Here is a 15,700-nt window from a genome sequence, read left to right as displayed (position 1 = left end):
ATCTAGGACCCCTTGAAGTACCTTCCAGACTGCCCTCCCCTGCCTTTTTGCCCTTGGACCCTCTAGCTTTGCCCTGTTTTCTCTTCCTATCTCTCTTAGTCGTTTTAAATAATTTGGCAGTAGCCTGTCCACAAGCTTCTGCCTTAGGTGGAGACATTAGCACAGAGTCACACAGGGGGGGGGGGGCACTCAGATACAGATGACACAGATGTGGATAGACCATTCGCTAGGGTTGGTGTTACCAAGGGTAAGAAGTCAAGAGTAATAGATAAGCGTCTTTCCGTGAGTTCAATTTCTTTAGTAACTACCCCAATCACCTTTTGTAGCATTAAGTCAATTGCTGTAGGCAAAGTTACCGAAGAAGTGTCTGGGTTGATGTGGGACCCTTTAACAGTGCATGCACACTTCCTTTGGCTACAAACAGGAGCATTATTTGTAGACATCATAAAACATGTTTACCTCAGTCCCGGATGCAAAAGCCAAGAGGGATGGCCCAGCCTCCTCCGACCAATGACGGCCTAAGACGGTCCTGCCCTTGTCCCGGGATTCCCCCGGTGCCACCCGCGCACCACCCGCACTGCGGGGCACCGGCTGCACTTTTGAAAAGCCCTGGCGCTGCCTGATGACACCAATGGCAGGCGCCTGGGCTGAGACTGGGGCTGCTGGGAGTTGTAGTTTGGCTCCAGCTACGTCGGTCGACAGCCGTTCCCCTCATGGCGTTCCGTGGACCTGGTAGCACGCTACCCTCACAGTAGCCTGGGAGGTGAGGGCCAGCAGATGAAGGTTGACCCCCGAAATTGCCAGCAGGTAAGTATAGGAATCTGTAGAGCGCGTCCTGCGCTGCGGGGCACCGGCTGCACTTTTGAAGAGCCCTGGCGCTGCCTGAGGCGCCTGGGTTGAGACTGGGGCTGCTGGGAGTTGTAGTTTGGCTCCAGCTACGTCGGTCGACAGCCGTTCCCCTCACGGCGTTCGGTGGACCTGGTAGCACGCTAGCCTCACAGCAGCCTGGGAGGTGAGGGCCAGTAGATGAATGTTGACCCCCGAAATGGCCAGCAGGTAAGTACAGGAATCTGTAGAGCGCGTAAATACCAAACACTTCTCATAAAAAAGTCAGGCCTGTTGTCTTTGCCAGAGATAGTGTTCACAGTAGAATCAAAGGGGCATATTATCAAGAACGGAGTTAAGATTATCGCCGTTTTAGTGGCAGAAAACTGCTGCTAAAGCGGCGATAATGGGCTTGATAATATGCCGTAGAGATTTCCAATAGAAGCCCAGGTTCACACCAGAACATGGGCTTCTAGGGGAATTCACAAGGGCATATTATCAAGCCCATTATCGCCGCTTTAGTGGCAGTTTTGCTGCCGCTAAATCAGCGATAATCTTAACAACGTTTCTTGATAATATGCCCCATAGTTCGGCCCTGTAGTCAGTGTGGGAAAGAACACGTGCCTGTCGATTATTCACATTTTCACCTTTGGCTTTTTGAGACCAAACCTATGAATCTCTTTTAAACTCTATACACATTTAATATGTGTTTTATAATCACTGGGGTGATATTTTATAATCATTATTGATAGATAGGTTATCATTACAATGGCTTAAACCATTGATACAGCAAAAAAGTGTTGTTTAATCTGTGTACCTTTTTCCTACGGTTCTGGCGCTGCCCTTCGTGGGTTGGGTATGGATGGTTGATGAACGTTTAGGACAAATGAGTTATGTATCTGGATTATATATAGTTCATGTTGGTTAATCAATGAGTTTGTGCCTGCTGGAGATCTTTGTCACCTGTTATATGAATGCTAACCAGTGCCTAATTTGTAAACAAATTTGTACCAGGACCCTCGCTAGGAGGCCGCTGCAGCTTGCACCACTCATAGTCCCTGCCAGTGATGCCAGTGACAGTACAAACACACCTACTAACCGATACACTCCCACAAGTGTTGCAATTCGGACTATTCCAGGCCCCCAAAGCTATAAGAATGGCCTGGGTGGCATATATTAGTAATTTTTAACCCGTTGACCGCAGCGCAAATTCCGCCGCGGTGTGGGTGTTTCTTAAACAGTGGGCGGGGTGCGGACGGCCCCCAGCCGTCCTCGGCACGGAACATTAATGTATATTGAGTCGATAAACAAGTGTTGTTGTGCTTATCTCTAAATAGAAGAGACAGCGCCACCATGTGATAGACTGTGATAAATGCCAGTGCTGGCAATTAAAGGGCCGGTGACGAGCACCGGAAAACTCCTGCTCAAATTAAGCACTGATGTTAACAGAAATTAACAGGCTGGACAGGAGAATGACTTTGAGAGCCTTCTGGAAGACAGAAGACAGAGCACCCAGCAGTGTGGAAGCACTGCTAAGTCTGAACATGAAACTGTGCTTTGAAAAAGCGACCCCTGAGAGATGGAATGAGGTTTGATGAATGTTTTCCAATTAAACAAAGACTACCAGCATTAGGAAGAGAGACAGCGAAGAAAGCAGCCCAGGGCTTATCCCCACGCCCCATTCTTCTTTTGAAACAGCTGTACACTGCATGTCATAGACCGCTGTATCTTAGCCACCTCCAAACTAGCAATGACAGTGCTGGGAGACACCGTCTGAGGGTGGCTCAGCAGAGATGGGAAGCGGGTGAGCCTAAGGGACAGAATTTGGAACTGACCCTATGAGGCTGCACTACTTCTGTGGTGGGAGGCGTGAACCCGGGGACATGTTGGGTCACTGGCATTTGAAAGATCGCTTCAGGGCTGGGTGCGTCTCCTCCTGTATTGGTGTCAATCGGTTCCAGGTGAAGACAGGGACACAACAGGGCTATTAACTTTCAGAGTGAGATGAGGGAACTCAAGGACAATACGAGCGAGCTCTCAAGCTAAGTGAAACAAGCATTGGCATAGCCAATAGGTCTCGCCTTTGGGACCTTATAAGTGTTTAGCCATAACTATTGGCGTTGCCAATCGGTGCTGCATAATCTCATGAGATACTTCTTGCCAGGCTCGACCTAAAAATGGGGTAGCCAGCACATCTGCCACTCTTTTCTTCTGTCACTCAAAAAACCCTTGCCGAAAGAGATGTATTTTGACTTGTTTGCAGCAGAATTACAGCACCAACAGTAGTGACGTAGCCAGAAAAGGGGTCATCTTTACTTATTCCAATTAAAATAAATATTCCATACAATAATACATGTATATCATATGTACAACACGAGTAGGAACCTGTTACACCATGGAAAGCTATGCAGGGTAGAGAGAGAATATTCAGTTCTAGTTGTATTACCTTTCCATACTAATAAGCATATTGGGTTATTATTCAGGATGCAGTTGAATATTGCAAATTGGATTGCATGAGATGCTCACAACCCAACGTAATACAACTTCAGTTTGCCACACACTCATGACTCTTGGTCGAGATCAGAAAGACTGTAATTTATATCTGACGTCACAGGATAGTATGACTTGTCCCTGAAACTTGCTATTTTGTTAATACATATATATGTGCACAGAAGCACAATTTGTTTTTTTAATTATGGTGGCGTGCCCTGTAGATGTAATGCAATATAGTATACCCTTGGAAAAAATAAATAGAAAGTGTGTTGCAGCAAAATGTGAAGGTTTTGACCACAGATTAATAATAAACATAGTTCCCTAGCTCTCTAAAAAAAAAACAGAAGGGGGCACTCAAATTTGAACCAGGGACCTGTTAATCTGCAATGCAGTGCGTTTCCACTGAACTATAGCCTCTATTTATGTAGATTTCGCCCTCTAGTAGTCATGACTGTTAATGCAGCAGTGTTCTGTGCAGAGCTGATAAAAGGATATATTTTCTTATGGCAAGCACGAACAGTAGCCTGACGCCAGTGTGTTGTCGACGCAAAGTCAAACTGCAACAAATCAACAAACTAGGAAGGAGAGTTGGTTGCACCAAGGGTTCTATCTGGATCGCAGAAGTTGTGTGGTTTTGTAGCTGCAGTTGGTTTAAATTCCGCTAATATGTATTCTTTGCATAAATGCCGGTCTCACTGCTTTTCATTCATAAATTCCTATCCTTCAATGTGAGTTAATGGGGTAGACATATTTGTGTTGCAGCAGTATTTTATGTATAAGTTGGAGGATTTGGCTGAACGCCTTCCTTTTAGCAACACAGCGCCCTCTTCATGGCTGCTGTGCTTCATGAAACATGAAGCAGGGTAAGTCAGTGGCTGTGCTGATAGAAGGCATGTGTCCGCACAAGCACCCACAGAAGTGCCTATTGCACTGGAACAAGATAAAATTCAGCCTCTGATTAATATCCTGGCAAATATGGGTCTTGTAAAAAACACAAATACTATGTTCCTGTTAAAGCCCTGTTTTGAAGGCGGAGGGAGCGGCGTGGACCTTTGTTAGCAACACGGCATTGGCTTTGCACCCCCTGTGCTTCATGAAACATGAAGCGCGATGGGCCGGTGGGCGTGAAGCCACTGACAACAAAAATACAACAATAATAATGGCACAGTGTGGGCAACGGGGATACAAACATTAATGGCACAATATGGGAAACTTAAAAGCTAAGACACGAGATACAAACAACCACGGGGCCAGCGCAATAGTGAGTACATGCGAGAGGGAACAAGGAACAGAGCGGCTTGAAGAAGTAAACAAGTGGAGGGGAGGGGGGAGTGCACATGTGCGTGCACGCTAGGCAGCAGCTGTTTGCGCTTTTCAAAGCACATACTCGTGCTTGTGGCGCGCTGCTGCGCACTTCCACAAGCTGTATGCCGCCACAAGCACGAGTATATGCTTGAAAAAAGAGCTGTACAACGACTAAATGTCTCCTATGCAGCGCATGCGTGCTGCGTAGGCGAGACCTAAACATGTCTGGATGTGGCTTTAGCAGTTCCTGGACACGCTCAGGATGCAGCGTGTCCAGGACGCGCTGCATCCTGAGCGTGTCCAGGAACTGAAGTCAGGAAGTGAAGTCAGTTCTATTAAATATTCACACAGGACACTGAATTTCAATTGTGACTTCCATCTTTATCTCTAAGTGTTTTCTTTCAACAGCGCAAGATCAGGAAGATACATCGCCTTCTCACCCAGGAAGCACTGATCCAGGTCATAATAGTCACCGTCCTGTCGCACCTGGACTATGCCAACTCTGTGTACTTGGGCATGCCACCATACCTGCTCAAACGGCTGCAGATGGCCCAGAACCATGCAGCCCAACTGGTCTTTGGACAACTTAGGTGGCAACCAGCAACCCCCATGCTGAGAAAACTGCATTGGCTCTCCATTTCCTAGTGCTGCGCCTTTAAAACAGGCTGCCTCATCTTTAAATCCCTGCATGGCAATAGTCCCGTATTCATCAACAGCTTGATATTCAGGCACACTCCCTCACGCAACCTACGATCTGCCCACCTCTCACTCCTCACCACCCCGGTGTTCAAACGGGTACATCTAGGAGGCCGCAGATTTGCTACCCACGCCCCTAAACTGTGGAACTCCCTCTCGCTGGAAATACGGTCCTGCAATGACCTTCTGCAGTTCAGGAAGTCCCTTAAAACATGGCTATTTGCACAAGCCTACAATTAATGTCCTCTTCGATAGCATACAGAGCCTTTACAGCGCCATGAAACCACCTGGTGTACATGCGCTTTATAAATCATTTTTAAAATTAACATAACATCCAGTTCCTCTATATGACACTCCAGTGCTTCGGCTTTAAGGGGTTGAATGCTATGTGGTACAGGGTGACTACAGGCCCAAAAGAGCAGGTGCCATCAACACACCCAAAAGAGAAGATCATATTCAAAGCTTTCTTTGAAATAAGTGTATTGATTTCCCAGCTCAGGTCAAGAGGGCTAGAGAGCTCATCATTATTAGGACAAGAGAAGGAGCAGCGTCAGATACAGTGGACGTGGGCATTGAGCGAGAACTCAAAGATAGTCCTAAAAATACATACACCCACAGCATTCCACTTCTGATCTAAAACCCTACATGTAGAAGAGCAGACAAGTCCCCTTTGCATCCGTGTTCTTCGGAACCGTCTTCCTTGGTCACTGTATGCCCGGGAGTCATCGCTTCCTCTAAGAGGCTCTGAAAGGCCTGTTCTTTGGGTCCTGCTGCACTATTTTATGCTACAAAAAACAGTGATCCCTACTCGTGGACACAATGGTATACTGAGCTAATAATCACACACCTGATAAGTTTTATGTCTTTTGTCCAGCCGGACAAGGAATTTATTTAACAATTTTCTTAATAAAACTGAATGAACACATTAATAACAAGTGGGCACAAGCATGACCCACAACATTCAGACAAAACAACAAACAGAATGGTAAAAGGAGCAAAGCTAAAATATGTCTCTGTACTTGTAGTCAGTGTTACAGACAGACATTGTTATAACCACACCATTGCATTTCACAATAGTTTAAATGTCATGTTGCATAAGGGGGTTTTTTGGTCGACGACGTTTCGATGCCTAAGTTAAATGAGGGCAAGAACAAAGGTTTGGGTCCTGTGTCTGAACTGGCTTGGACCACTCAAATATGCTAAACAAAAAGAAAAGCCTGACAGATTTGTTTTCAGATTTTTTGATCCCACCCAGCGAGTTAGTTCTGGAGGGTCATCTATTTTATTTTAGATTTTTTGTATTTTTTGGAAAAACATTACACAATTTCATTTATATATGTCATCAAATAGACAGTCAGCGAACAGTGAAAAAATACATATAAACAAGTGAAGTGTGCAATAATATACAAGTGCTGTACAAGTGCTCAAAAATGAATATAATCAGTTCATACAGGCAACACCAAGAGCAATAAATCAAATACCTAACAATGAATTTACATTAGGAACCAGTCCTTTAAATTAGGTACATGGAGACAGGCGGACAAACAGTTCAAAGGCACTGCCTGCCTGTCTAACTGAGCCAAGGATAGGAAAATAAATTGGTGGGTTACAAGGCTAGGGATAACACTGTATAAATTTAGACAGCCCTAGTGGCACCCTTGTTCTGTTTCAAAGGCTCAGGGTCAACGCGTTTTGAACCACGACGTTATTAAGGGTTCTCCTCAGGACATGGACTGGATGGAGCCGAAACTGAAAAGAATGATATTGAGGGAAAATGGTGTAAGCTTTGTGCACCGCTGTTAAAATGAGTTAAAAGCTCAGACTCAAGACTCAAAGGGAAAGTGTAAAAAGGTACCTGGGAATGACAGGTGGATGTCACTCAAGAGTAGTTGCAGTGTAATGAAAGGCCTCGCACGTACCGCGGTTCTGTAACCGGATAGGAATGTACATCAGAACAATTTCAATGCGACAAGGTCAAAACATAGAGGGCTCAGTTAGACAGGCAGGCAGTGCCTTTGAACTGTTTGTCCGCCTGTCTCCCTGTACCTAATATAAAGGACTGGTTCCTAATGTAAATTCATTGTTAGGTATTTGATTTATTGCTCTTGGTGTTGCCTGTATGAACTGATTATATTCATTTTTGAACCATTGTACAGCAGTTGTATATTATTGCACACTTCACTTGTTTATATGTATTTTTTCACTGTTCGCTGACTGTCTATTTGATGACATATATAAATGAAATTGTGTAATGTTTTTCCAAAAAATACAAAAAATCTAAAATAAAATAGATGACCCTCCAGAACTAACTCGCTGGGTAAGTTAAATGAGGGGCATCATCATCAGGACAAAAATATAGTCATTGTTGTCTTTAAATATTACGCTGCCTTTTAACGCAATTGCGTATTACAACAGGCAAATCATCGGATCAGCAGATACCATGAACATAGGAGGAATCGGTACTGCCTTGTCCAGTGTGGAGAGTCATCTGGATCGGGAGCGTAATAGCTCGGTATGCAGAAGTCGGCGGCGCTGTGGCGGATGGTGGAGTTCTGGTCAATATGGCACTATTTAATGGCTCATGTGTTTGCCACCTCCGCCCTGCAAGGCGACTACAGCCGGATAACAGAGAGCTGTGCACACGCGGACTCCTTACTCCACAGTCTCTTTCAAACACCGTCTAACTTTATTGACAATACCTCTTTTAAACACTGACACCCTCTGTGAGAAGACCGACATTGATGCGAACTTTAGGGCATATCATCATCGCTTAGCGACATCTCTCCAGTTAAGTCCGGGCAGGAACGCCCACTTTGCATCTCATTAGAGATGCAAAGCTGGGCGTTCAGTAAACAGGCGCTAATGCAAGGTTTCACACGATAGCGTGACCTTGTGACCTTGCTGATTTGGCAATAAAAATATTGCCGCTTTTCGTCGGAAAACAGACGCAAAAGCAGGGATAACTTTATATCACCTCGTTGATGATATGCCCCTTTCTTGTTATTTCGCTGACGCACTGAGGGTATCTTTCATGGCATCCTTTGCACAGTGGAGTCTGTGTCCTGGAGCACGGCTGTTCAAAGCAGGGCACTCGGGAAAGGGTTTAGAGCGTGTCAGACAAATGCATTTACAACTTCATTTAAAAAAATAAAAGTGGAATGGGCGCATTGATGTTCACAATGGCATAATGGCATAGTTTATTATTATGTGAAAGTTCATAGCAGATATATTATATTAACAGGTATCTCACTTACAAATTAAAGTGCACAATATTGTGGGGGTCAGACGTATATTCTATTTTTAGTGTGCCATCTGAAGAGACCTGTCTTCACAGGGAAGTGCAGAGAGTTCCAAGGCAGGAGAGCTGCCAGTGTGTTCACTGCCCCCTCCAAAGCAGGAAGACACAATGGATGCTGCTGGAGAGCAGAGGTGGAAATCCGACTTGCACAGTGGTGAAAACCCCTCCATGGATTCCACACGCCAGTGATGAAAACCCCTCCATGGATTCCACGTGCACAGTGGTGACATGAAGCTGTTTACTGGGTGCAGTCCATAAATTCTGCAGTGATGCTTCTGGCCTGGGGAGGTTGCTGGGCCTGGAGCAGTTCATTTACATCCTTGTACTGATAGAACCAGGCCCCTTCGAACACGTGCACCCCTTGGCTGTTGCACATCGCACTGTCAACGTGTCGGTGGATTATGGTGTGTTCCTTCCAGGGCACTCGAGGGGTCTGCTTCAGGTCCACCAAAGAAAGGGTATTACCTGGAAGAGAAATGTATATTACATTAATGTACAATTGATTTCAGGCTGTCATTGCACAAATACGCCGTTCCAACGCGGCCACCCACCCTTCGTTCAACGCCACACTCTCTATTGGGTTCCGTTAACCCACCTAGAATGATGCCAATGTCTGCATTGATGATGCATTGCTAATATGGAGGAGTAGCCCACTGTTTGTAGCATGTAAGTGGCCTACCTCACTCACTATCTCTTTTCATTCAAACATATTGACATCCATAGAATACATGTCTGGGGATTATAGACCCACAAACAATGTTTGTACCTTGATTCGGGCTGGATCCCCACCTTAAATTGCTGTTGGGATGAAAGGAATTGTAGGAGCTTTGCGGGGTGTAGGTTAACGTACGAGATACACATTTGCCGCAGCAAAGTAGACTTTAGAATGGTAAGGGCACGATGCTTAGTGTTAACGCTTGCTCATTCGGTTAACCAATCACTCGCACACATACACACTCACTGGCTCACTTTGCAGAATTCTCCTATTTGAAGGCCTTGTTTAAGAATGTCTGCTGTTAGGTCTTGAAGAATGCTTTATCCGTCTTGGTCATCTAACGCAAACACACTCCACTGCATTGCTACACTGCAATGCTGAGTACATGGCAGATCTTACCACTCCACCCATCACCGACGAAAGGATAGGCCATTCACCAAGCGCCCGCTTCAACCTGCTACACCTTCCTCCCTGCTGAGGGAAAGACTCCTATGATACCCGGCCACTGTTGTGTCGGCTTATGTGCAAAGCCTACTCATTGTCTTCATCGGTTACTCGGGGCTTCTGCTAGACTGCTTTTTCCACTGGTATGTAGAGTGCCCAAAGCCTGTTGTTTTGTGCATTTCTCCAGCTTCAACTTCCAGTTTCACCAGATGTCACATGACAACACTAGTGGTCTACTTTACAACTTTCGGATAATGAGGTTAGAATACACAGCACACCAACGTGGAGACATGGTCCTCTTATGGGCTTGTCAAGGTCCCAAACAGTTCTTGTCTTTTAATCATTTAACGTATGAAATTGGCAACTGGTACTTATGAACTAAGTATATTCATGCCAGATCGCAAAAGAATAGGACGCACGTACTACCCAGCATTGCTGGCTAGCTCATCTTATTGTATAAGGTCAGGATGTTTGAGATGTTTATTCTACATCGGTATACCAAGAAGGTTAATACATCTCCCCACCATAATTTATCTTTAAAAAAAATACAGATATAGCCTTGAAAAAGCCCCAAGTCAGGACAAAACACGTGTCGGCTCAAAACGTCTATGAAGAATCATCATCAATACATCTTTAGCTACTGATGAATAGCTTGAGTTGTACAACAAGCAGTAGTATGACAGCAACATTATTTGTGTTTTGTGGTACTAAGAATAAGTAAAAACATAATTCACCTGAATATACGGAGTTTTGAAGGTTTTTCTGCTTGAACATATTGTCTAATGGACAAATAGTGTGTGCATATGACATTGAGGTATATGAATAGTCATATTAATGGACATGGAGTAAACAGTAAATGTTTTATACACATTAGAATGGGAAACAACACTTACAACGCAACTTTTACAATGCACTACCTTTACAACAAAACTTTTACAATGCAACATCCATTACAACGCATACCTTTACAACGCAACCATTACAACGCATGTCACTACAACGCATACCACTACAACGCATGTCATTACAACGCAGTCATTACAACGCATACCATTACAACGCATACCACACTATCCAACACTTACCCTACTGTTGCACCCCCTGGAGTTAGAATAGTTATTTTTACCCCTACACTATCCAATACTTACCCTACTGTTGCACCCCCTGGAGTTAGAATAGTAATTTTTACCCCTACACTATCCAACACTTACCCTACTGCTGCACCCCCTGGAGTTAGAATAGTAATTTTTACCCCTACACTATCCAATACTTACCATACATGCTATGTAATGGTATGCGTTGTAATGGTATACGTTGTAAATGTAGTATGCGTTGTAGTGGAATGCGTTGTAAAGGTAGTTTCAAAGAATTTGTTGTATTGGCATGCGTTGTAATGGAATGTGTTGTAATGGATGTTGCGGTGTAAAAAATGCGTTGTAAAAGTATGCATTGTAAAAGTATGTGTTGTAACGACATACATCCCATTAGAGTTGCTCTGCCATCTTTTGGGTAACTTGCAATGCCACCAGATGCTACTTGACGACAGGAGTGGCCAATGAGTCGCTCCCACTCACCTTTGATGATGTACACATCAGACGAGTGAGGACAGGTGAAGGCGGCATCCACCTGCTGGACTCCGAGCTCCTCTTGAAGGGGCCTGGGGTATCCCTGCACCAAGGTGTAGAGCTGATCTGAGCGGAAGATTGTTACCTGGGATCCCTATGGAGGCAAGAGCCACAGTTAACTCAACAAAGCCAAGGGCGCCAGACCTAGGCGCTACACGGGTTGACAAAACAAACAAGAGCTTCAGTGTAACTTTTAACTACAAACTTGCCACCCACCACTTCATTCTCCAGTCATCGTATGAAAAAAAAAAATTTGACGCGGACTCACAAGAACAGAATCTGGCACGTTTTGGAGCAAAATCATATACAGAAAAGCATCCCTGGATTTTCAACTGCATGTTTTCTTTAGTAGAGTATTTTATTAAAAATAAATATACTTACACCTTAATACAAGCCAGAGAGGCAATCACAGTGTGCAAATTTGGATTCTTTTTTTAACAAAAGAAACTGTATTATTCTGCCATGAAACAACATATTTTAATATAAATGCAATTTGTAACCAACAGGCAGACCAGAGAAATGCAGAACTAACCCATTTCAAAGGATATATGTAGGAAGGATTGTTTTGTGGTTGGAAAATACAGACTTTGCCCCAGACCTAGTGAACATCCCTCAGTCAACAACCTACTAGCAAAGAAAGTTCAAAACATGCTGGTTCCTCAAATGCAAATAAAATCACTTAATATCCATATGATATTTAAGTCACAACCAATTCTTCACCCACAATAAGATCCCTCAGCACACACGAATCCCCTATAAAATGTCTAGAATATGAGGTGCCTTCATACGATGCCGAATTGAACTGTTGTCTTCTAATTCATCGATAGAAGACGCAGTATCCCTCAAAGGCTGCCTGGAGGCGCCATCTTTAAGATAACAGTGCATTGTGACAAAGGATTGTATCAAGGTGTTTGGAGTGTGGAAAGAAGGATAAGGACTTTACCTGGATGAAATACATCTTATTTTCCCAGTTAAAGGCAGCATCGACTATTCCCGTCAGTTCCTTCCAGGTGCTAATGAGTGGCCAAGCATGCCAGCCGTCCCGCTTGGAGTCTATGCGGAAGTACCAGCCACCTGTACCCGGCAGAAACAAGAAGAAGTGTGCATCTTTAGTCACTGCATTACACCATATTGTACATGACAGGTAAGTCAAGATTGTACTACTGAGTATCAACCCCCAAAATATCATGGTACTAGAATATAAAGTCCGGAAATGGGGTGAAATAGCACCCCAATGCTGGACGCACAGCGTGTTTCTACTTATGTAACAAGTCGAGAATATAGAGGTCAGAATATTGAGGGAAAAGTCATCAAAAGGTAAGTGCATATAGGGAGATATGGATTTAATATCCTAACTCCACATCTAAGTATCATCAAAATGTGTGTAGGACATAGGTACATATATGAGCAGTAAATCTAGACTAACTTACCTGTCGATATTTCATTTTCAATATTGTGCACCACGGGTATTCTGGTGTTGACATTCAGGGTGCACACCACAAGTTCAGGATCTGAGCACTCTAACGGCGGTCATGGGATGTGTATTCAAGGTATTGGGTAAACTGGATTGAGGGGTAATCCTTGAGCTTCACAGCCTCAAACCTACAGAAATGCCATGGACCCAGACTACAGATAGCAACCTCCGCACAACCACGAAAACAGCATTGCACTGCGCCAGCAAAGAAAGCAAAAGGGGTAAGTAAAATAATCCCTCAAAACTCAAGGAGCTCTTGGATTTGTTATGTGCCCAAAAGAAGAATGTGTTGCTTGGAGCATTATAGCCCAGTCACACTGTGTCTCCAATACTTAGATCTTCTTTTTCCACACTTTGCACTTTAGTCAGCACAGTGTGGTGATCTGGCCTCCCTAGGTACTAAAATGTAATGAGTTTGTGCCATCAAAGATGGTCAAAGGCAAGGACTAGTAAGGACCACTCCTGGTCTATATATTTTAGGGTTTTAACCCATGTGGTGATGGGTGCACTGAATCACGGTGGCATCTCCTTTTGATACCATCTGTTACATCTGATGTAATTTTGTGCCAAACTGCTGCTCAAACACTGAGCAAGACCTCTAAACAATGTAAGTATTATCTAAGTTATGGAAAGTTGATGATGGAAGGGGCAGTCTACCTGGCATGAGATTATCCTTATAGATACCATTCACCTAGCTAGGTATTATGTGCTTCTCCAAACCAATGGGGCCCAATCTGTACTGTCCCTGAAGCAGACAGGATGTGTCCTACAACTGTGACCCTCACTCACCCGAGCTATGCTATAGATTTTGAATTGTCCAATAGGGTCAGGTAGCGTAGAAGCAGAAACATAAAATGGTATTTTAAATACCATTTTATGTTTCTGCCTCTTGCGCTGCAAGAAAGCAGAAGGCAGGGTATGCCTGGTTGGGGTCGGGAGGGTATGCCTGGTTGGGGGCGGGAGGGTATGCCTGGTTGGGGTCGGGAGGGTATGCCTGGTTGGGGTCGGGAGTGTATGCCTGGGTGGGGTCGGGAGGGTATGCCTGGTTGGGGGCGGAGGGTATGCCTGGTTGGGAGCGGAGGGTATGCCTGGTTGGGGGGCGGGAGGGTATGCCTGGTTGGGGGCGGGAGGGTATGCCTGGTTGGGGTCGGGAGGGTATGCCTGGTTGGGTCGGGAGTGTATGCCTGGTTGGGGTTGGGAGGGTATGCCTGGTTGGGGGCGGAGGGTATGCCTGGTTGGGGGCGGAGGGTATGCCTGGTTGGGGGTCGGGAGGGTATGCCTGGTTGGGGGCGGGAGGGTATGCCTGGTTGGGGTCGGGAGGGTATGCCTGGTTGGGTCATGAGTGTATGCCTGGTTGGGGTCGGGATGGTATGCCTGGTTGGGGGCGGAGGGTATGCCTGGTTGGGGGCGGAGGGTATGCCTGGTTGGGGGCGGGAGGGTATGCCTGGTTGGGGTCGGGAGGGTATGTCTGGTTGGGGGCGGGAGGTTATGCCTGGTTGGGGGCGGGAGGGTGGGCGGGTTGGTGAGGAGTGGCGTGCCTGGTTGGGGGCGGGAGGGTATGCCTGGTTGGGGGGGAGGGTGGGCGGGTTGGGGAGGAGTGGCGTGCCCACTATTGTGGACCCTGACTGTTTGGTCGGCCCTCTGAGGCCGACCAAACCAGGCATGCGCACTCTACATTTTCTCTTTGTATGCTGCATTCAGCCTTCATAAAGAAAATGGCCTCCCTACAGGCACCCAGCTGGGCGCTGTCCGCACCAATCACAACGCTGCCATTGCAGCATTGTGATTGGCTTAGGGGAGGGAGGATGCATGCTTCCTGTTCCGGGAAACGGACCTGGCCAGGAGTGGAGGCGGCACGGGACCCGGTAAGGTAAGTTTAAAAAAAATATATTTAACCACCCCACCCCGCACGTACGAACCCCCATGTGACCCCCTACTTGCGAGTCATGTGAGCCGTGACTGTGTGCTCGTAGAGTTAGGGGCCTAACAGCTCCTAACTGGAGGCGTGGCTTGTGGAAGTGAGTCCATACTGAGGTATTAACCAACTTGTCCATTTCTAGGGCATATGGGATTCTTGTTTGGGTTTTAGCAGGAAAGAATGCAGAATCCATTCAAAGACCCCTTTTGAGTGCCTACAATCTGTTGTGCGAAGGTGAGGAGTTGAAGCTCTGGCGTGCAGAAGTAAAGACAGACCTGAAAATGAGCAGGTGGAAAGTAAACACCTTACAGATGGGAGAATTAAAAGGGTTCCACTGGAAGACAGTAAGGGCGGGACAAAGTCATGTGCTAAAGTAAGCTGGGAAAGAGGTGATGAGCTGATTCAAGAAATGGCAGGAAAGCTGAAAGAAAGGCAAAGGCCAAGGGTGTCTGAAGGAAAGTGACTGTTCCTAGAGACACTAGGCTAGACATGTCAGAGAGACATGTCTGCATGGCGGAAGGGTAAGGGTCACCTATGATTATGGTGAATCACAGCATTGCTTGTCGGTTCGTGCCTGAAATAACATCTACTCTCTATTAACCAGTAGCTCCGTCATGATAGGTGCTTTCTGCCTTCTATCGAAGAGACAGGCTCAAACTCCCATCCAGCTGGGACCTGTGGGGCATGAAGGCGGGCTGGTTTAATGCACAGGTCAGAATGCCTGCAGAGCAGCGAAACAAGGGTTTAGCGTGGAAAGATGGCACACCGTGGATATATTGAGGCCGCTGTCGGCTACTACAGGGGTCTTGAGATGAGGCTGCTTGTTGCTAACCTGTCTCTCCTGACAGTGGAAATCATAAGAAAGGGGCAGGTGGCCTACACCAGACAGCACACATGGCTGGCTTTG

General features: G+C 45.7%; 1 protein-coding gene across 1 annotated transcript in view; it reads right to left on the bottom strand.

Annotated features, from left to right (window-relative positions):
- Positions 1-8,471: 8,471 nt before the first annotated feature.
- Positions 8,472-15,700, bottom strand: part of HPX (hemopexin) — a 52,526-nt gene continuing 45,297 nt past the window's right edge. Inside the window, exons 8-10 of the mRNA XM_086933709.1 lie at positions 12,345-12,475; positions 11,351-11,495; positions 8,472-9,082 (exon numbers count right to left, since the gene is read on the bottom strand). Of these exons, the coding sequence (XP_086789835.1) occupies positions 8,856-9,082; positions 11,351-11,495; positions 12,345-12,475 (503 nt within the window). The 3' untranslated portion in view covers positions 8,472-8,855. The remainder of the gene's footprint in view (positions 9,083-11,350; positions 11,496-12,344; positions 12,476-15,700) is intronic.

This window comes from Lissotriton vulgaris, chromosome 8 (assembly GCF_964263255.1).
Source record: "Lissotriton vulgaris chromosome 8, aLisVul1.2, whole genome shotgun sequence".
Lineage (NCBI taxonomy): Eukaryota > Metazoa > Chordata > Amphibia > Caudata > Salamandridae > Lissotriton > Lissotriton vulgaris.
This window is presented reverse-complemented; position numbering and strand designations above follow the sequence as displayed.